At 36.6% G+C, this 24,250-nt stretch overlaps 1 protein-coding gene across 1 annotated transcript; it reads right to left on the reverse strand.

Moving 5' to 3' along the window:
* Window positions 1-10,346: 10,346 nt before the first annotated feature.
* On the reverse strand, window positions 10,347-11,332 carry LOC149968703 (uncharacterized). Its single transcript, XM_090173280.1, has 2 exons — window positions 11,000-11,332; window positions 10,347-10,930 (listed from the first exon to the last, which is right to left on the reverse strand). The coding sequence occupies exons 1-2, from the start codon at window positions 11,016-11,018 to the stop codon at window positions 10,560-10,562; spliced, it is 390 nt and encodes a 129-aa protein (XP_090029406.1). The 5' UTR covers window positions 11,019-11,332; the 3' UTR covers window positions 10,347-10,559.
* Between the last annotated feature and the right edge of the window lie 12,918 nt (window positions 11,333-24,250).

Consider the following 24,250-nt stretch of genomic DNA (forward strand, 5'->3'; position numbering starts at 1 on the left):
TGAAAATGCAAGACACCCAAAACAAATGAGATGCCCTGAAGAGATATTTCAACCACTCCATTTTTCTTCTGGAACTACGTTTACTAACTTGGAATGAGGAAGACGATTGTTCAAATACACAAAAGTGCGTAAGGCTTCGGCCCACATCTTTTGTGGTAATCTGGAATCCCTTTAAAGAGTGCGTTCTCCATCTAAAGCCGTCCGATTGAATCTTTTGGCGATGCCGTTAATTTGTGGGGTATAAGTATTCGATCTCTGTAGCTCTACGCCATCGAGATGACAGGATCTCTCGAAGGCCTTAGAACAAAATTCTAAATAATTATCCGTTCGCAATTTCGTGAGTTTGTGGCCAGTCTGTAATTCAGCCCATTTCTTAAAATCCAAATAAGTATCTAGTACATTCTTCTTTGATTCCAAAAAATAAATTCTTACTCCTCTCGTGTAATCATCCATGTAGCTCACGAAGTAAGAAGCTCCTCCTCTTGATACTTTTGGCAATTGACCTCATAGGTACTATGAATGAGCTCCAACGGTCTAGTTGAAACTCTCTCCAATCGCTTTCGATGGTGCCTTAGTTTATTTTGAAAACTTACTAGGTATACAAACAGTAATGCCCCCTTTGAATCTTGGTAACCCACTAATCATTTTATTACTGCTCAAGTGTTTCATTCTATGAACATTCGGATGGCGCAATCGCTGATGCAAAAGATTTTCATCATCAAGGGTGACTTGCCGCAGTTAATTCTTGTTGCTCTTGTGATTCCTGTTCATAACCTTCAACAACATAAAGATTGTTGCTTTGGAAGGTCGCAGTCATAATAACTTCTTTCGCCTGTACATCAATGCCCTGGGTTAACCCATCGTACATAATAATTTTGTATCCGTTATTATCTATCCGGCGATATGACAACAGATTTCTTTTGAAATGTGGAATGTTATAGATATCTTTTAGAATAATCGGTGTATAACCATTTTCAGTCTTCACTAAGAGAGTAAAATGATGGATTGCACCACAGTTTAGTATCCAAAAATCAACATAATTTCCTGCAACCATAGCGAAGTGACGCCATCACTAAAAGAAAATCTCCCCCTAGCGAGGTGCAGTCGAAGGCTACGTGTGACGTGTTAGCCAGATTATGTAAAACGGCGACGAAGCGCGTAATGCAGTCTGTCTTCTGAATAGCTCTCAGTTAAACCTTTGCATGTGAATAATAGGAAGTGTCACACTTATGTAAAAATATTATACACTGATAAGCAGTACTGTTACAATATCGAAGTCTAACAAACTGTTTATCAACAAAAATAGTCATAAGAAATCGAACAAGAACGAAATGAGGAAAAGATGAGCTCGTTCACCCCTGTAGCACAAAGAGTTGGTTTAGGGTCGGGCTTTGGTCGAAAAGTCGCTTCTGGGTCCTGGTCCAAATACCGACTGTAAAAGTCTTAAACTTTTTTGAGATAATTCCTGGTAAGTGCGTTTTTGGTCGCTTTTAAAGTCGGTATGGTGACCTAACATTTTGGACCACTTATCGAGTCAATAAGTCTTTTCATTGGAACTATTTAGAGTCCGAACGCCGACCTTAAAGGGCAACGCAAGCTCTGTGACAAAAAAAAAGAAAAAGCATGGTGCTTTTCAACCCCCTCTATATATATATATATAAAGCTATATTTACGACTTTACGTGGTAATTTTTCAGTCAGATAAAATATCAAAAAGGAAGTCAGCCCGACGCCGTTAGGCAGTTGGTCCGGTCTGGGTCCGATGGCCCGAAGATCAACCGATCGGATGGGTGTCTAACGGACCGAAGTCCATCCAATCAAAGGAAAGCACTAACCGACCGAAAATTAAAAAAATCTTTTTTTTATGAGTTAATTGCAGAAGGTTTCAACGGACCGAAATATATATTTTTAAAAAGCTGAAAAAAAAATCACTTTCGTGGACTAAGTACACTTTAAAAAAAACTACTTTTAAAACGTATATATTCAGGAGCTCATAATTATCGTTATCTGCCGAATAAAACTGTAAATAAATGTTTAAAAAGAAAATAAACGTTACTATAATGGAAACCAGGTGGATTATGTTGGCATTATCTGTTAAAAATAAATATCATAACAAGAACATGCAAAGCCGACCACCTTGAAAGGGCAAAAAATATACACCCCACAAGAAATTGAACGCCTGCGCGTTTTTGTTTTTCACTCGAAGGCCTTTCCTTTCGAATAGTAATTAAGAATAGTAGTTAAATGCAATAATTTTGCTTTGAGCCCATTCGACCGAAATCCAATTCGTTGGAAAACGATTTAACATTGAGTTCCAATCGATCGAAAATACCCCAATTGTGCGGTTTACAGCCCAATTTTGCACCTTTATATTTTTTTTAGTACATCGAATTAAGTTAAGTCACGGACGTATCCAACGGTGCCTACGCGCCTTCGGCGCGCGTATATAACCTAACCTTTGCGCGCTCTGCGCGCTTACCTAACATAACCTAACCTAACCCAATCTGAACTAATCTGCTATATCTCGGGGCAGAAGTTAAAAACAAAACAGTTAACTTGAACAGTAAAAAAGTTATTTTAATTTTTATTTAACGACTTTTCGGTGCGTTGAAACCTTTTCCGTTTTGTTGCTATAAACAAGTCGACCCAGGCCGTAATATTAGTTCCACATCAGTGTATTCGAGTGGGCAAACCCATACACCCTTAGTAGACACAGGTAGGCAAACTAATACAAAAACCGTTGAGGCCACGTGATTTCTTATCGTTTGATATATGTATAAATTGCCATCCTAAGTTAAAGAGTGGGTGCCACCCACCCTCAGGATATCCGGGTGGGCAAACCAATTTAAAAGCTGTTGAGGCCATGGGATTTCCTATCGTTTGATATATAATTTACCATCCTATATTAAAGAGTGGCCACCGCCCACCCTCAGGATACCCGGGTGGCTAAACCAATACAAAAGCTGTTCAGGCCATGTGATTTTATATTATCTCGGTGATTAAATTAGTATTTTCTTAGAGCAGATATTTAATAAGGATTATTAACAACTGCATAAATCATATTATTGCAAGAATGTATTTATGAACTAAGAATATGGCAAGACGGAGATTCAGTCCCCAAGGGAAGGCTGAGGGTTAACAAAGAAACGTTTATCATATTCGATTTTAAGCTCCAGCTTATCCCCCAAAGGTGAAATATTTCGACTAAGAACTACTCGTCATTCATCGTTTCCACGTTTCTAATATCTTAAGTGATTAGCTAGGTTTATTCCCAAAGCACTCCTTTACGTCCCAGTCATCTAGCGGCCTTTAATGGCTTTACAATTTGAAAGTGCCACTATTTTTTAATATTTAAATTGACTGTTACACATTTTGACAATCACAAAAATGAAAAACGATGTAAATGAAAAGACTAACCATACTTTCGTTCTCTCATTATAATCGATACGATCATTTAAATATAAAATAATTGCTTAAATATGGTTAAATGTGCTCTTATTGATATTTTACTAGATCGGATGGAGTGTAAACAGCTAAACTCGGAAGACTTTATGGGGTAGAATTAAAAACACAAACTGCTGTTTGTCTCTTGAAATAAATATAGAAAAAAATATTTTTTCGCATACCAGTTTTACTTTACTGTGTGGCGCACTTTGAGAGATGGCCAATTCTGAAAAAATTGAAATTAGATACGACGATTCAGACCTTTATAACCTTCTTCAGGTAAGTACCTCCAGCTTAGATGTGGAAATCCTTTTGATTACACGTTGGCATAGCTACCGGTTAGGGTGGTCCTCATTTTATATATGTCTTACCCTCTAAAAAATTTTCAATGTATGTAAACATGTTTTGTAAGAAATTTGGGATAAATGGAGAAACATTTAGAGGAAGCTCAATGATCTTAGTTAGTTGGTAGTTGTGGCTACGTTATATAAAACTAAAATATTATAAGTAGTTTAAATAATAACTATATTATCTAGTGCCTTGTGTTACTTACTATTAGTCTCGTTTCTCTTCTATCATAACATATTTAAAGGCAATCTTTTGGACCTATTACCATACGTAAATAAAGCAGTTCAAACCAGATAAATTTGTGATATACTTAATTACTTGGAATATTTAATAATAATAAATCAGCTAGGCTAATACCCAAGGCGCCACCTTAGGCCTAAGTCATCAAGCGACTTTTAAAGCCATTAATTAAGGTGACCGGGTTACAATGTCACAACCTGTATCTAACTCGCAAATATTAATGAAAATGAAAAATCACCGTTTGTTCTAATGCTCAAATAAAGGGAAATTTAAAGCTCATTGAGCTTCCTTTAAGTTATGCTCAATTTATCCCAAATTTCTTATGTATAATGATATACATTGAAACCAATGTAGAGGGTAAGACTTCAACATTTAAGAAAAATTGAATAAGGACCACCCTACTACTGGTCGCGTATTGAATAATACTATGAATATTTCAAATAAAGCTACCGTATCTGATCCATATAGCTATATACATTACACGGCGAATATTTAAAGAAATATCAAATTAAAATTTAAAAGACTAAACTGTTATTAAAGCAATATGTATAATTATAAACAATCTCAAAGGAAGTGCTTTGCGAATTTCATAGCAGTCCAAAGCACTTATTGATCTGATCCTCATTGACATCTTAAAAGGGCCAGCTCTTGACACCATCCATTATTCCACCATTCAAATTAATGCATGTTGTATTCAGAATATTGCTATACAATAATAAAGCATTTGGTTTAAACATTTACATCTTGGAATAATAAAATTGCATAACACGCCCAACGCTAAAATAAAGATCTTTAAATTGGTTTTTAATTTTTCTTCAATATCTTAACCGTATATTTTTCATTGAAAAATCACAAAAATATAATAAGATTATATCTTAATTTATTAGGGTGGATATCAATTTCACTCACTTCCAGTGATGACGTATGTTAAAGAAACTTTGATGATGTTCGTGTTCCAGAGTATCACCAACGTTACGTAATATTTTTGTAAAAAATTAATAATAAAGAAATAGAAATTGTTTAAAATTGTTTTAAAAAGTATGTCACCGCCCCATGTGTAAAATTTCTTGAATGACACTGCAGTTAATCGTGGACTTTAGATTAAGTGATTATTGCTTGTACCGACTTCAGGAATTGTTTCGACTTACTGACACACTTTTGACAACAATGATAATAAGTACATATAATGCATTCTACTAAAAGAAAACTGCTTCTAAGTAAACGATTTCCTTGAACTGAATCATAATCCTGCGTGTGTTTCCATTTGAAAACTTCTTTATGTATTACAGATTTCTATACGTAGATATAAAGCAATCCTTTCCATCAAACATCGTCAAAGGCGTAATTATTGTTTTTTACATCTTAATTGAACGTTACAGATTTAGCAAAAAAATTAATATACAAACCATTTTTGGTTTTCTTATATTTAGCTAATAGACGTTCAATCGAAATGGGCAACGGACATCGAATTGGAAGGAATTACATCGAAGCATCAGATTCGAGTATCTCCGTATTTCTATTCGCATTCCTTTCATCTCTTCACTTGTTTGGATGGAGATCTTGAGAGGGACGAGGGTGTTAATCTTCCAAATCAAGCGTTCGATCGAACTAATTGGACCTTAATACTGACCTGCTTTTTTGGCGTTTCCATCATCACGGCTTTCCTTTTTAGAAGTCCCTCAGCGACGAGTAGGATCAGGTCCATCGCGGAGAGCCTGTTTTTCTTCTATTCCCACCAACTCCATAATCCTTGCACAAGTATCGTATCTAATAAAATATTTACATATTTTACACGCTTAAGATTTAAGTAGTAAATTTTGTCAAACTTAAAGAAATAGAGATTTGCCACCGAGAGGCGTGAAATAAATAGTCCATCGTGTGGGGAAGACTATTTATCACTTAAAGTCTGGGGTAAATAGCAACGACCTCTTTAGAAGTGGTTTTTAATTACTGGCTTTAAATTGAAATAAACGTTGCAAACTAAGTTTTAAATCGAAATTACCTGTATTAGATGCTTACTACCATTGCATATGAAATAGGATTATTAGGTAACTTATTTTAGCTGACTTTTTACCACAAAGTCTTATCTTACTAGGGTGGTTTTCTGTTGTACGTTAGGCGCTTCAATAATAATTTTTGTATTCATAATTATATTTCATCTTGTTCTCCTTGACATATTTTAAATAATAGATCTCGGAGGTCCTTTTCATCGCAGCACTTCCTGGAGACTACTCATGGCCAGTTGGCTTTTCGGAATGACAATGATTTTACATCTTTCCTATCTGTGCAACATGAAAGGCGAGATGGCATTTTCGAAAATAAATTACATTGACACCTTCGCTGAAATCATCAATCGTCCAGATATAACACAATACTATGAAGGCGCTGGAGAACAAATCTTAGACTTGAAGGTGGTTACCTAGTTATACCTTTACTACTTATTACAATAATAATTTAAAAAGTAACCAAAGTAATTCAATTAAATTCAATTCAGGTCAATTAGAATTTTTACTAAAAAGGAACTTGGAACCGGTGGTGCCTTAGTTATTAGCCTAGCTGATTATTAATATCCTTATAGGTCTTTTTTTTAGATATAAATTATGAACATACATTTTTTACGCCAACACTTGCTGTAGTAAAAGTTAAACCTAAGCCTTGCTAACGTCGTTTAAAGGGGTAATCTGTAGCTTCCTCCCTCTTTACAAATCGATTGTTTTTTCGGCAGAAAGAGACCAGGCCCGAAGTTCAGGAGTTCCTGGCAAAATCGTCGAAGGAAGACATGTTTCTTTTTTCCAATGAATTAGTTCGTCGGACGTCAGCACTGGTTGCTCCGGATTATTTTGTTAACGAACTGCAGAAGAATAGCCAATACTGCGTTAATGTCTACATGGGACAGAAAGAATATTTTACGTTTTCGATGTACCTGTTTTTCAAAGCGAATGTTTCGACATTTGTCCAAGAGGCTACGCGATATCGGTGAGTTTTCTTAAGCACAAATATAAAATACGCGTTGGAGAAACGACTACACGCAGCGATGGTTCTTAAATTATTTTGCTAAATTGTCCTTTTACGTGGTTTATGACAATCGGTTATTACACTCTTGGAATAATTTGCCAATATTGGAAGAAAAATTATCAGCGAACCAACGCATATATTGAGCACAATTGCACAAACCAAATTTTATGCGAAAATGGATCCACTTTTAGTAAATAATTGAAAGATTTGTTGTGTATAAATGGGCAGATTTTATTTTTATAAGGGACATTAAAGCGCCCAATGTGCAGCATTAAAAAATTAAAAAGTTTTATTAAAAACTGTGCAGATTAAAATAAACGTGGCGTGTCGATATACATCAAAGCAAACATCAAAATAACAGAATTAATCTTAAGATCATTTCCGAATGAATCTTAAGATCATTTACGAATGAATCTTAAGATCATTTCCGAAAGAATCTTAAGATCATTTCCGAATGAATCTTAAGATCATTTCCGAATGAATCTTAAGATCATATCCGAATGAATCTAAATATTATTTCGATTTGATTCTAAATATTATTTCGATATGATTCTAAATATTATTTCGATATGATTCTAAATATTATTTCGATTTGATTCTAAATATTATTTCGATATGATTCTAAATATTATTTCGATATGATTCTTAATATTATTTCGATATGTATCTAAATATTATTTCGATATGTATCTAAATATTATTTCGATATGAATCTAAATATAATTTCGATATGAATCTAAATATTATTTCGATATGATTCGAAATATTATTTCGATATGATTCGAAATATTATTTCGATATGATTCTATATGTTATTTCGATATGAATCTTAATATTATTTCGATATGAATGTAAATAATATTTCGATATGAATCTTAATATTATTCCCATATGAATGAAAATAATGTTTCGATATGAATCTTAATATTATTTCGATATGAATCTAAATATTTCGATGTGAATCTAAATTTTATTTCGATATGAATCTAAATATTAATTCGATACGAATCTAAATTTTATTTCGATATGAATCTTAAAATCACTTAGGTTTAAACTTAAAATCATTTCCTAAAAATCTAAAAATCATCTCCGTGGGAATTGGAAAATACTTTTCGACTGAATCTTAAAACTATTTCCCTATCAATATTAAAATTATTTTCGTATGGAACTGAAATCATTTTACGTATTAATCTTAAAATCATTCCCATTTTTACAATTTAATAACAAAATATTTTTCTAGTCTAACTACAACCCGAATTTCAAAGCGAAAAAACAATTATTTTGATAAAATATTAATGTTTTATTTAATTCAGTCAATAGGTGGCAAAAATTTCAAAGATTAATTTTGGCCTGGCTCCGTTTCCAAGCCACAACAAATTTCACGAAAATAGTATTTTTCAGTGACATGACTTGTCGAAATCACGTGATTGGGTCATTTTCGTTATTATTGTTAAATATATGAATGTTTTTCACGCCTGAAAGTGAAAGATGTACCTTTAAAGCCAAATTTTAGACAGTTAAGCGGTTTCGCCTTTTTAGGCTCATCTGTACTGTGATCGAAATCTGGCTTTTCTCGGATAACTGCCGATATCAGGAAATCTAATGTTCATCCAGAATGTACTATATGTGAGCTATCCAATTTTTAGTGAAACTCTTCACAATTATTGCATGGCATTCAATAGTAAATTTCTATATCACCGTAAGTAAATACATACCGAGGGAATTATTACATGACAGTCGCTGTACAGCAGACATCTTTTACGTTGAAATATCAAAAGTATCGCCCTTTAGGGAATCTCAGTATTATCTTAATGCCATGCAATAATTGGTAACGAATTTCACTATACATTGCGATCATTAGATGTGCCTTTTTAATCTGCACAAATCTGTAGACTCCAGCAGAATGTGAGTTTGCAAGCTCCCTCGCGATTGGTGAAAAGGATTTCCCTCGAGTTAAGTTTCCCTTTTCCAAAAGAACTTGTTTATGTTATCGCTTAGAAATAGTTAATGACAACAGGTGGTGCCAGTTGATTACAATATATCATTCATAAATCTACGTTAATGTTTTTCTAAATCACGTTTTTAATGTAGTAACGACGTCATGGATTTTGAATCATTTCAATTAGCAAAACCGGCTTGTGGGTTTTTTTTTAGTGTTTTTCTAGGGATAAACAAATACTGCGCAGTTTATAATCCATGTTTCTCATCTTTAGCATTTTTAGATTTGTGGAAAGCCGACATTACAGAAAGTTCGAAAAGGACGTGGGACTGATAGTAGGGAGTCTGCCAGACTTGATACCTAAAGGACTAAAACCAATTGGATTATCTTTTTTGCTGCCTGTAATCCGAATCTGGTTTTATGGATTGGCTCTTTCTATTGTCGCCTTTTGCATCGAAATCGCAAGATATTGCATTCGTAAATAGATGAAATGCCGGAAAAAAGTCAATATCGGCATTTGGATTGGAATAATTTTATTTATAGGATTAGAAAAATCTCGGGTTGGCGGAAGCAATTGTTGAAAAAATGTGCTGATAACTTTCCATCTAGTTAAATAATGAAGCGATTATTAATTAATTATCAAATATTACAATGCACGCTAAGTCTCACGAGCAATATCGCTTTCAAAATATGAATACTAAAATATAAATATTAGGTACTCTACCTGCTTAAAAAACGCTCTTTTTAAAGTTGTGATGGTTTCCAATTTACATGGATTACAAAATTCTTAAGACGACAAAGTAATTAAAATAACCTTAGAGTAGCCTAACAGAGAAAGCTATGTCCCGCTGGTGAATGAGAATGAAATTATCATTCACCAGAAGGACACAAAGTTGTTGCTTGGCTCCCGCCGTTCACCCGCTCCCCCGTTCCTCCCTTAATCACCAGAATTTCTAATCACCAGATTCTCTCTCGTTCAGCAGTTGCTTTCCCCACTCCCCCATTCACTGGATACTTTAACTCTCGTTCACCAGTTGCTTTCCCCCCTCCCCATTCTCCAGAATTTGTTTTCCTCGCGCAGATTTCTGAAGGATGGAATTTACCCCTCTCTACTCTTAACCCCCACCTCGTTAACCATAATTTCCCCTATCGCTTCCGAACCCCTTAATTTCTAGGATATAAGCAATAATAATAATAACAAGTTATTTACATTTAATTTTTATTTTAGAACTTTGTTTTACATGTTAGTAGGTACTATCAGATATTCCATTAGATGGTTATCTTGTGCATTACACAATGAAAACAAATTAAAGTAGCTAAGTTTACAGGTTAATTGATTATCTACGAGTAAATTAGTAAAATCTTGTAGTACTTCCGAGGGTGATTTAAAACAGCCAAAATAAGATTTTACTTGATGGTACGAATTAAATTGATCTGGGTACAAAAATAAACCCTCGAAAGGTTTTCCATATAATAATTCGTGAATTTTTTTAAGGTTTTTAACAATAGCTAAGTACATGCATTCGATAACATTTTTATGTTCGTTTAAAAGATTTATTTGAAACCGAATAAAATCAATTTTTTTTTTGGAACTCGCCGATTTCGCGAGCTCCCAGATCCAGAACATGACCGTAGGCAGAGTTCAATTTGATGTTGTTGGTCGTGGCGACGACGGATACGTTGTTGTCGTGATAGTCGATGATGTTGTGGGTTAGAGACGATGCTCCGGTTTGCGTAGCGGCGAAAAGCTCTCCCCAAAGAGAGACAAGATTGGTGAAAGCTTCGGAGGTCAGGAACAGAATATTTTCGTTCGATTTTTTGAAGAAGAGAACTTGTAATTTTGATCCGTCGAAACCAAAAGAAATGTAGACTGATCCTCCTAACGTGATTTTTATGTTGATACGTCTTTCTTGGCCCCTGCGTTTGGATACGGTATGCGTCTCGGCTATAGAAAATGAAAATGTTAAGCCTTTGTCTATTGAAATAGTAATAGTATTAATAAAATAATGCTTACCAATAGATCGTTTTTCCATGTTTACGGTAGATGACGAGAGCAAAGCGGATGCACTTCTTTTCAGTTCAGCGTCTCAGAGAGAAATGACGCATGGGAGATTAATCAGTTCCTATCTTGTTGAGATTAATTCATCACGTGATCTAAACTTCAAATAACCCTCAAATTCTATCAGCTGTCTCTCTCTGAGATAACAGTTCTAGGCACTCGAAATTAAACCGTCTCGTACTCGAAACTGCCTCTAATTATTCCCATTGACGTCACATATTAATCCACTTGGAAGAAAAAAAAAACCCATTGTAGTTTCCTCTCGAGAGCTTGTGATGCAATCATATCCTAGAAAACAATACAATTAATTGAAATTAACATAAAATTAGTATACTTTTAATACCATTTTGTGAACAACAGTGAAAAAAGTTACAATTTTACGGTAGAAACGTTTTCAAAATACCACAAAATGAACTCAAATAAGAAAATTGTAATTAAAATAATCACTACAGCTATAATTTTAGAAGGTTGTTTCAGGACGGTGATTATGGCAGATGTTTGTACTTCAGTGTCCATATCGGAAATGAAGTTAAATGGAATATTTTGCGTAAATAAGTATAAATTTTAGCATAACCCTAATATATTCTCGAGAACTGAACAAGTTCTTTGGGAATAAGAGATAAGCTTACTATCTTCCCCTAGGCCCTATATATAAGGGGGTGCCTGAACCGGGGGAACGTCACTCTATTGTTGTTCTTTGTGCGTCTAGTACCAGGATTTTTGAAGCGCGCCCTCTCTCTCTACGTAAGTTTATTTTGATTTTTTTTTATCGTAATTTTTTTGAATAAGGTTTAAGTAAATTGGCATTAAAATGAAAGGTGTACAATACCCAGAAATTAATTTAGTTGATACCCCGGAAATGATTTTAATCGACTCCCCTGAATTGATTGATATAACTGATAACGAGCTCCCGGAAGTACACATAGTAACTTTACCCGATTCTCCAGAAATGGAAATAATAGATTTAACTGATACCCAAGACCCTACCCTTTCCTTAACTACAGTAACTGATTCGCAATTGGAACGTTTAAAAGAAATGACAATGGTACGAGATTATCTTAGAGAATATCAACTAACCCATCAAATTTGTTCGCCCCCTATCGTTAATTTACCTTCACCCCTTTTAAGACCTAGTTCTATCCCACCTGACGAAGTACGTTATTCGCCCTCGTATACGCCTATGGATGCTCCCTCACCCTTTCTAGAATCAGATGACACGTGCCACTCTTTATCTTTGGAAGATAATTTTATCACGTCGTCCCCCAGTACGGACAGCATTCAGCGTTTAGCTGAGAACGTACAAGTTGCCCGACGGGACGCGGAGGAACTTGCAGCCGCAGCCGCAAGAGCAGCCGAAATGTTCGAGGAAGCTAAAGCGTTGTTAGCTGCTCGTACGGCTAGTAGTAGCAGGCCCCCTCATAATATTTCCCCTCAGCGTAATAATGACCCTATAGCGGTCGCTGGCCCCTCACGAGCTCCGCAGTATTCACCTCCACCGTCTCAGACTGCTGAGAAAAACGCGAACCCCGAGAACACAAATTTGGCTGCCCCCACTTCGTCTCCCCCTCAAGTTGGAGGTGGTTTAGTTGACGTTCCAATAACGCCTCCATCCTTTCCTAATTTACCAGGTTCTATTAAAATATTAAATAATAATATCCAAAATTCCCCAAATTTCGGACTAATGGGACGAACTTTAAATGTCAGACTAGAAAATAATATAGAAAACGGTATTTATATATTGATGGAAACCCTATTGGAGGACTGTTTGCCTTCAGATATGGTTTCGGTTTCATTCGTGAACGTCACTAACCACGGCTTTCAAATTCACGTCAGTTTCCGGCGTCGGGACCAATTAGACTTGCAATGGTTGATGACGTATATCGATGAAAAAAGCTATAGATCCGAGAACGATGGTAGTTTTTTTGAAGGAATAGTTACGGTTACGTTTAACCGAGTCAGATTACCGCAAGGAGGAACTAGACCAGTTGGGTTAGGGATTTCCCTCGAAAAAGAGTTTTCTTTTTATAAAAAATGCACCATAACGATAAATAACCCTGATAAAATTTGTTTAGCACGAGCTCTTGTAGTAGCCATAGCTCATAGAGAATACACGGATAATAAAAATGATGGAGAACTTAAAAGAAAATATACTACTATAAGACAGTGTAGAGGAAAAAATATTGAAACGCAATTACAGACCCGCGAAGCTAGGACCCTTTTGGTATATTCTGCATTAACAGACGAAGAATGCGCGGGTCCGGACGCTTTAACTCGGTTCCAAGAAATCTTGCCCGAATACAGTATTATCGTTTTTCGATTACGCGATCCCGTACCATTAGTTATTTTCGGCGACGTCGAAGAAGAGAGGGAACTAGAAGGGCCTCTCCGCAAACGTCTTTATCTTCTAAATATTGACACACATTTCAACGTAATTACTAACCCTAAACCCCTTTTCGCGTTTAATTACTTTTGCGAAAAATGTTTAGTAGGTTTTAATAATCTCACTGAGCATAAATGCCTTCTTTTCTGTCACGCTTGTTGTAGAAAACAAGATTGCAGGAAGGACGTAGATAAAATAACTTGCCAAACATGTTTAAGAGTTTTCCCTAATCAAAATTGTTACGATTACCATTTATCAGGACCCGAGCTCTTATGTAATAAAATTTACGTTTGTAATCTTTGCGGAAAATTTGTCAGTATGTTTAAGCGTAAGGCAGTACACGTTTGCGGAGATACCTATTGTCTTTCGTGTAGTGAGTTTAACCCCGCAGGTCATCTATGTTACATGCAACCTTTAAAGACCGACCGTAAAGATTCTGCCGATAAAACTACTCGTTCTCGAATAAATAGCAATAATAAACGGGTCCACGACTCCGACAATGAACAATCACCACCAACTAAGAGAAGTACTCCTAAAACGGAAGTCTTTGTTTTTTATGACTTGGAATGTAAACAAACAAATCGTACTGACGTCAATGCTTTGATTCACGAACCAATTTTATGCGTTTCGCAAAAAGCGTGTAAATTCTGTTTCGAAGAAAAAGATAGTCAGTACGCATGTGCTAAATGCAGTAGTGGTCCTCGGGAGAAAATATTTATCTCAAAAGACCCCGTCGGCGACTTTCTAGAGTATCTTCGTACGCTTAATAGAGTAGCCGATAAGATTATATGTATCGCCCATAACGCTAAAGGTTACGACGCGCAATTTATAGTACGTAAAATGGTCGATTTAATGTGGACCCCTAAAGTCTTGACAGACGGGACCAAATTCATGAAAGTACAGTATAAAAAATTAAAATTCTTAGATTCTTTAAATTTTATGCCCTTTGCACTTTCTCAATTCGTTTCCACATTCGGTTTAGATAATAATTTAAATAAGGGACATTTCCCGCATTTACTGTTTAATACCGTAGACCATGAATTTGATCCAGCCCGTTCGAACGAAACCAATTACGTACTACATAATGACATGCCTCCGATGGACGCGTACGACCCTAATCGTTTAAGCGGTAAGGCCTACGATGAATTTATCCAGTGGTATAACGATTCCCGGTCCGAAGCTTGCGGTAATTCGGACCCCAACTTTAATTATTTTGATTATAAAAGAGATTTAATCCGGTACTGCCGCCAGGACGTAAACATTCTTTTGCAAGGCTGTTTATCATATCGTTCTATTTTCATGGATAAATTCGAAATAGACCCGTTCTTAATTGCGATAACGATTGCGGGAGTATGCAGTTTTATCTTTAGGAATCACTTTTTACAGCCCGATACGATTGGTGTAGTGCCCCCTTTCGGCTATCGTATGAACTGCAACCAGAGTTTTGGCGCGATCGAATGGCTTGATTGGATGTCTCACTTACGAGGGAAGGAAATTCAGTCTGCTTTTAATGGATTTGAACCTAGAATTCTTAACATTAACGTGGACGGACTTCTCGATAACGAAGTGTTTCAATATCACGGATGTTATTTTCACGGCTGTAAAAAGTGTTTTCCTATCAATAGAAACTTAGCGTTATACGGCGACCACACTCAGACCCATAATTCGCGATACGCGTCAACCATTGCTACCACTAACCGCTTGAAACAATTGGGATACACTGTCCATGAAAATTGGAATGTACCTTCAAAGCTGAGAGGAGTACTAACCCCGCCATCGACGCATATCTTTCTACCGAAAATTAAAAATTAAAAATTAAAGAGCCAATCTGCCCCCGCGAAGCCTTTTTCGGAGGACGTACGTCAGCCTTGAAATTACATCACAAGTGTAAAGAGGGGGAGGAAATTAAATACATTGATATTTGTTCACTCTATCCGTGGTGTAACAAGTATTGCAAGTTACCCGTGGGACACCCTAAAATACATGTAAAAGCTCCTTTCCCTGACATTTCTACCGTAAACGGTTTAATAAAAGCCACAATGTTACCGCCACAATCTCTCTACCATCCCGTTTTACCCCAAAGAATAGGATCGAAACTAGTGTTTGCCAACTGCCAAAAATTTAGTGAGTCTCGAAACCAGCAGGATTGTCCCCACGAAGACTCAGAACGACAAATAACTGGTACTTGGGTAGCAGACGAGGTACAGTTGCCAATCGAAATGGGTTACAAGGTCATTTCTATTCACGAAATTTGGGAATACGAGGTAGTAAAATACGACCCGATATCGAAAGAGGGCGGTCTTTTCTCCGAGTACGTCAACGCGTTTCTTAAACTCAAACAGGAATCCAGCGGGTTACCCACGGGAATAGAAACCGATGAAGAGATTAAGAAATACGTTGACGAATATTACGAAAAGGAAGGAGTAAAACTTGATCCTGCCAATATTAAAAAGAACCCCGGTCTTCGTACCATCGCGAAGCTTTGTCTTAACTCTTTTTGGGATCGTTTTGGTTTAAACCCTCGCAAAGACCAATCGGCTATTATTAGCGATCCCAAAAAGTTTTTCGATTTATTCTTAGACCCCGACATAGAAGTTAAATCGGTTATTCCCTTAAGTCAAACGCATTGCGCGATCAAGTGGGCGTTTTTTAAAGATATTGATCTTGTTTACCCAAACACGAACGTAGTAATTGCAGCCTATACGACCGCAATGGCTAGGTTCAAGTTATACTCTTATTTAAGGAGATTAGGCCAGCTTACGTATTATTATGATACGGACAGTTGCATTTATCTAAAAGAACGAGATGGAATAGAGATTGAGACGGGAAACTATCTCGGAGACATGACCGATGAGTTGGAAAAGTACGGAAAAGGCTCGTACATCCAAGAATTGGCAACAGGTGGCGCAAAAAATTACGCCTTTAAAGTACTGAACCCTACGACCGGTAAAGTCTCCTACGAAATGAAAGTCAAAGGGTTCCGTATAAATCAAGGCATTAAAGATTTGGTTAATATGGACACGCTTAAAAGATTGATAGGTGTCGACGGAGAAACGAACGAGCCAGTAACCGTACCCCAGCCGAGGCAGATTTTGCGTCTACCCGATCATACGGTCGTTTCCGTCCACCGTACTAAAATCTATATACCCGTCGTAGACAAGGTACGGTTACTGAACGACTTCACTACGGTACCCTACGGCTATAAAGCAAATCTAATTGGTCCTGAGGACGGGACGTAGAGCCCTCCAATCGCTAATTCTCGCTTAAAATTAGTCTCACCACTCTAAAGTGAATATAGGTTTCAGTGTTACGACTCTAAAGTAAATATAGTCTTGCGACTCTAATGTGAATATCAAACCTATACGGGGTAAGGGACGAAATAGGTTATTCGATTATATTTTTCCTCCGCTGAAGAGTCCCATAAATTTAACCGAATTTTAATTTACATTTTCATTTGTACGCTAGTACTCGAAGGAAGATAACCATGCAATTTATTCATCCGTTTAATTGCGTAACGGCAGGCCCGAGTCAGAGTGGCAAAAGCTATTTAATTGAATTTATAATTAATCACGAAGAGGAAATGTTTGTTCCGGGTTTTAAAGAAATACATTGGTATTACGGAGAATGGCAAGCTCTATACGATAAAATGAAGCACGGGGTAGTTTTTAAAGAAGGATTGCCTGTTTTATCTGATTATGACGGAAAAGATCCTATATTATTAGTTATCGACGACCAGATGAGCGAGAGTAAAGGTCAAATTGGTGATTTATTCGTGAAAGGGACCCATCACCGTTCCCTAAGCGTTATTTTTATTACACAGAACTTATTCCATCAATCAAAAGATAGCAGAACCATTTCCCTGAATTCGCATTACATAATTTTATTGAAAAGCCCCCGAGACCGTCAGCAAGTGGCTTATCTCGCTAGACAAATGTTCCCTGATAAGTGGCGTTTTGTAGTATTCAATTTAACTCAAACTTGTCCCGAAGATCAAAGAGTCTTAACTAATATTTTACCGGGAGAAACGTGCTACGCTTATCTCCCTAAATAAATAGAACTTACATTTCGTAACTTCAATCAGTTATGAATCATGTCTCGTAGAGTACGTATCGAGAGAGACGCTCTCCGATATCTCGGTCGTTGCAAACCCGTTCAAAGAAAAGCCATTTTAGCTAAAGCCGACAAATCCCTCATAGACGCTATCAGCGAATGTATTCATAACACTTTAATTGGTAACGTAAAACTATCAAATACCCAAAAAACCAGGTTATCTCGTCATAAAAATACCCTTCGAAAACTTGCCAGTAAGCGGGTAGCTTGGAAAAGTAAAAAGAAATTGTTAGTTCAGTCTGGGGGCGGATTTTTCTCGTTTCTTCTACCCGTCGTTTCAACCCTTCTTGGTTCTATATTCGGTAGTAAACAATGAAACACGCCAGAAAAATGATTCTCGTACCTAACGGCGTTTTAAAGCCCGACCCGTTCCCGCACCCCCTCGCTCTGACAGTCTCTGAATTAGACGTTAAGATGGATCAAATATTAAATATGAAAGATTTAGACGACGCCTCGAAATGGATTTTATACGATCAAGCTTCAATGAGACACGGAAATCTACGTAAGCAAGCCTCGGCTACTAAAGAAATCGAAATTGCCCCCGCACTCGACTCGCTAAGTAGGGACTGGATAGACGATTTGCCTTTGATATATTACCAAAAAGCGCAAAGCATGGTGGATCAGTTGGAAACTGTACCCGAAAGAATACGGTGGGATGAAAACGGGGAGCTCGTAATAAACGGTCGACCTATTAAAGGTTCCAATATTAGCGAAATTGTCAAAGCGTATTTAAATCCTAAAGCCTACCCAAAACCTATCGGATATTTCGCGTTTATTTCCAATTTGACCCAATTTAACTCTTCACCGGCGATCCAAGGCTTTCCCTCCCCGCTAGCTCCGAGAACCCGACAACGACGTTCTCCCGTTAAGCGCGAGTATCCGGTTCCTCAAAGAGAGCGCGCGCGCAGGACAGATAAGCTCCTCCCCACTCGTAGCCTCGACCGAGATCACTCCACGTCCGACTCTTCTCATCACTCTTATAAACAAACAAGGAGTCGCGCGCAAAAGTCGAAAGTATGGGCGAAGCTATTTTAGAAAAAATATATTTTGACCCGAAGCATCCGGCGTCTTTCGGAGGCACTGAAAGGTTATTCCAGTCCGTAAAGTCTCACGGCTTAAGTAGGGAAACTGTAGAAAAATGGTTAAGAGGAATCGACGCTTTTACGATGCATAGGCCGAAATATAAAAAGTTTCAACAAAATAAAATAGTAATTAGTAATATAAGGGAACAATACCAGGCGGATATTAACGATATGCGCTCGTTAGAGGCTGATAATGACGGATACAAATACATTTTAACAATTATAGACTGTTTTAGTAGAAAAGCGTGGGGGTTACCTCTTAAAACTAAATCGGGGAAAGAGGTTTTGAAAAATATAAAAATTGTTTTTAAAGACGGAATTCCAGATAAATTTCAATCGGACAAGGGCACGGAATTTAGGAATAAAGAAGTACAAGGATATTTCAAAAAGAATAAAGTTAAATTTTTTAGTACCGAAAATGACGAAATAAAAGCCTCTATCGTAGAAAGGTTTAATAGAACGTAAAAAACAAAAATGTATAGATATTTTACCCATCACACCACAAATAGATATTTGGAAGTCTTACAGGACTTGGTCGAAGCGTACAATTCCTCTTATCATAGCTCAATTAAAATGGCCCCAAATGACGTTTCGGAAAATAGCGTATTACGTGTGTACAATAATATCTACTCTAAATATTATGCCGAGAAACTGAAAATGAAACCGCAATTCCAAGTAGGGGATTTGGTTAGAATAAATACAACTAAAATGATATTTCAAAAGAGTTTCGAAGCTAATTATACCGAAAAAATATTTAAAGTCGTAGCTATAGTTAAAAGACATTCCCCCGTTTATAAAATAAAAGACTTATTATTATTATTATTATTACAAATATACGTACGACTTCCGCGAGATACCTCAGGGTTACTACAAAAATCCTCATGAACTTTTGGCCGTACTTAATGAAAGTATTAAAAGTTTGAACCTTGATTTAAAGTTCGATAATGATTCATTAGGAAAATTTGAATATAGTTTAGAAAGTGGACACGTACAATACACTTCCTATAGTAAACTTTATTACCAACTCGAGTTAACGCCAAAGTTGAGGAAAATTTTAGGATTTAGAGATAGTGTTACTGATATTTCACCTAAGCTAGCATTCAGATCAGATTCCCCTATGCAATTAAACTTATTCATCCCCGATCTTATGTTCGTGTATTCCGATTTGGTAGGAAATGAAATGGTTGGGGATACATTAGCCCCCCTTTTGCGAACAATTGTTGTAGATCAAAACGCGCCCAATGGATCAACCGTTTCAAAAACTTTCGATTCTCCGCATTACCTTAAACTGAGTAGAAATTATTTTGACTGTATCGACATAAATATAAGAACTAGTTTAGGTGAATTCGTGCCATTTCAGTTTGGTTCAGTCACGTGTAAAGTACATTTACGACGAGCTCAGTAAAAAAAAATGGCTTATCAGTACGTTGATAGAAATTGTCCCTACATGCAATATTATTTAAATCAGGCGGGGGGCGGAGTTGATTTACCTTATTTCTCTGGGTTTGCGGGACAAAAAGGACACGGAATTGGTAGCTTTTTTTCTGGGCTAGCTAGGTTTGTATTCCCATTCCTAAAACAGTCTGCCAAATACGTGGGAATAAGGGCTCTTTCTACAGGAAAGAAAGTACTCGGAGACGTCTTGCAAGGTCAGGACTTAAAAACGTCAGCCAATAAACGAATGACAGAAACTGTGGACGTAATGGCAGCGCAAGAAGGTTCGGGTCGTCGCAAGAGAAGAAAAACTACTAAGAAAGCATTGAAGAAGAACCCCCGCGCAAAGAAAACGAGTTCAGTTATACGCCGCAAGTTCACGCGTACGGTTCGTGATATTTTTGCTCTCTAAAAATGGAAGTACTTAAAAGCGAATTAAATATTTTCAACGAACTACCAACTCAACTCAGCGTTGAAAAAGGTCAAACGGTATGGTGTAAGCCAATTTCATCTATCGACAGCAGTTCTATCATCGAATTCGTGGTACCGGGTACGGGAGACTCTTACACAGATTTGGCAATGACAATGATATATTGTAAAGTCAAAATCGTCAAGACCAACGGTGACAACTTGGATGCCGGGTCTAACGTTTCGCTCGTGAACAATTCTCTGCATTCGCTATTCAAACAATGTGAAGTGAAACTCAATGATACGACGGTTTCACCATCGGCCGCAAATTACCCCTATAGGGCCTTTATCGAAACCTTGCTCAACTTTGGGTACGATGCAAAAAACACTCACCTTGCGACATCTGGATGGTACGATGACACGGCTGGAAGTATGGATATGATAACAAATGCCGGATTCATAAAACGTCAGGCTCTAGCCGCTGAATCAAAAGAAATTGAACTTTACGGGAACATTTTTTGTGACATTTTTAATTTCAACAAATATTTAATTAATGGCGTACAACTTAAGGTTTCACTCACTAGAAATAGCGATAATTTTACCCTTGTTAGCGACACTGTCGACGCGTATAAAGTCGAATTTATAGACGCTGCTCTAATTGTACGTAAAGTTAAAATTATGCCTAAAATTTTATTAGCCCATCAGCAAGGATTATTACGTAGCAATGCCAAATATCCCTTTACTCGTACCGAAATTAAAGCTAAAACATTGGCTAGTTCTATTCAGAACGATAGTTTTGACAATATATTCTTAGGTCCGATGCCCAACAGAGTCATTATTGGTTTAGCCACCAACAAAGCGTATAAGGGCTCCGTTAAGTCTAATCCTTATAATTTTGAAAATTTCGACCTAAATTATTTGGCTCTATACGTTGATAACGAACAAATCCCTTCGAAAGCGTTGACCCCTAATTTTAATAGTAAACAATTTACGCTAGCCTATCATTCGCTATTCTCGGGAACTGGGATACTCTACAAAGACGAGGGAAATCACATCGCGTTGGCTCACTTTCCTCTAGGCTTTGCCTTATATGCTTTTGATTTAATCCCTGACAATTCGGCCAGTGACGTCACGTTTTGGAACCCCGTAAAGAGAGGGCAACTACGTTTAGATTTAGGATTTGGTACCCCTTTAAAAGATTCTACGGTCGTTATCGTATACGCCGAATTTCAATCTTGTTTACAGATAGATAAAAATAGGAACATTATTCGAGACTATTAAAATGACTACGACAAACGTGGACTTATCTCAGCCACTGTATAAAACACCGAACTTTTTAGGCGTTTTTTCTTCCGATAATTTAAAACCCATGGTGAAATATCCGCAATCGCTTATCATTAATTTTGATAAAAGGGGAGAAACAGGTTCTCATTGGAATTGCGTCTACGTCGATGGCCGAAAACGGGGATTCTATTTTGATTCAATGGGGCTTCCCCCATTTTTACCCCCAATCAGAAAATATTTAAATTCAATGTGTAAGACGTGGACATTTAGCAAAAGACGATTGCAAGGACTAACTAGTAACGTTTGCGGCGAATATTGCGTAATGTATATTTTGCATAGAACTAAAGGACAGAGTACAAAAACGTACTACCAAAAGTTTTCCAAAAATTGGGAAAAAAACGACAGCAAGATATTTTTATCTTTCGAAAATCATGCTAGAAAAATCATCACATCGAATTTGGCGAATCCATTAGCTAGAGAGAGAGGTATGGTGACTGACTGGAAAAAAAAACGGTTCCAGAGGATAAAACAATATATTCCCACGCTATCTGGTATCTTTTAGAGATATGACCCGACCTCTCTCGAAAACATGCGCGCGCTTCTACGAGCGCCAAACCTTTTACTTTCGAATAAAATAAACCATCCAAAAACAAAAAAATTAAAATAGAATCAGAAAGTATTGGTATACTAGTTAGGACAACGGGGTGGTTTACGCAATCTAGCATGAAAACAAAACATTGGTAGAAATATATTATTGCATTATTCCTGCACGTTCTATTTAAAGTACTTTCTAAAAGTCATTGAAATCTTTTAACGTCTTGAACCATTGAAAGATGTTTTCTACCCGTCATTAACAAAATATCTTTAGTACACGCAAAATAAGATTGGTGAAAAAAAACATTGCCTTAGATAATTTAACAGGGATTTAGTTAGCTTTGGGCCTTGTAATGATAAAAAGATTGAAATTTGACTCTGCCATTTTATTTAATAATATAAACTCATATACGCGAAAAAAAACAATTGTAAACAATTTTTCGTATGTAACTTTTTTCACTCTTAATAAATACTTTAAAACGTAACAAAAAAAGACTCTTTATTGAAAATCACTTACCCCTTTTTTCCAGAATTTCGTTAAGTCAACCAGTCCGATGCAAGAACGTACTACAATGCGGACTCTTATCTGTAAATTTGTTAGACTTTGCACGAACCTAAACCATCTTCTCGTGACGTACGCTAAGAGGAAGATGGTGGAAATTCCCAGTCTCACGAAATTAATTATCTACGAACACTATTTAACCCTGAGAAAAATGTACCGACTTTACCCACTTATTTACACACTGAATAGATTCCACACTCTCTAACTTAGATTTCATCACGGAAAAGAAGGAGATAGGCTATAGGGGCTAGGAATTGGTGGGGTGGGAAAATGGTACAAAAACGGGGTAAAAAAATTAAAACAAATTATTCCAACCTTTTTTCTTTGATCGGAGCAAACCAAAACGAAATCAAAATGAGGTAAATATTATTTTAAGATTTAAATAACTTTTAGAACAAAAATTTTAGATTTTAATTTTCTTCATGTAGAATTGAAGAATTGAACGGTGTAGTGTTGCAAAGCGCAAACGACGATTCGATTAAATTTGAACTTAGAATAAGGTAATAAATTAAATTTCACGAATTATTTATACTGTACTAAAGTTAAAATTTTATGTATTGTTCTGTTAGCCTTGAGGTGGGAGAGCCCAAGGGAGGTCCCAGGATGCTTCTGCAATTTGTGGAGCATCAATTATACTGGGACGACGGGGGCGAAGTCCATAGCAGTAGGATTCTACTCACCATCCCAATTATTATGGAATAAAAATATTAACTTTTATCACGATTCTTTTATTTTCCTATCCAACAATAATCATTTCAGTATATATCAACCATTACAATAACCAGGATTATATGCAATTGCTAAAATAGTGTATTCTGCCTAGTTAAGTCTCTAAGATTTCCTCCCGTGGGAACCCCGAAACAGGATTAATTTTTATCAAAGTTGTATCAGAAGTAAATTAGGGCGAAGTAAGCGCAATGTATTTTCAGCTATTCTAATTTGTCTAATTTAACACGTGACGAATTTTTTATCGCTAATCGATGAGCAGTAACCTCTATTTTTGGTTACATTTTACAATCTCCCGTGACGTCAATTGGTTTCAGCCAATGAGAAATCAGGATTTACTTGAAGTTTCGAGTGTTATTTGATCTCTAGATATACAGCTCAGCGTTCGTTTAGTTCCTGGACCTCCTCGAGAAGAGACACGTAGATTTTCGCGCTCCGTACCCCGCCTTCTCGACTCTATTTACAGGCAAAGGCTTAATGATTTCCGTAAAAGTAAGTGACTTTATTATTTTACTGTAGAGGGAAATTAGGCCTTGTTTAAATTGAAGTAAATAGACTTAGATTCTAGCCAAATAGTCTTAGAGTCTAACCAAAATAAATAGAAAAACATTTATTGAAATTTAGGT

This window comes from Leiobunum rupestre, chromosome 1 (genome assembly GCF_980474605.1).
Source record: "Leiobunum rupestre chromosome 1, qqLeiRupe1.1.hap1, whole genome shotgun sequence".
Classification (NCBI taxonomy): Eukaryota; Metazoa; Arthropoda; class Arachnida; order Opiliones; family Sclerosomatidae; genus Leiobunum; species Leiobunum rupestre.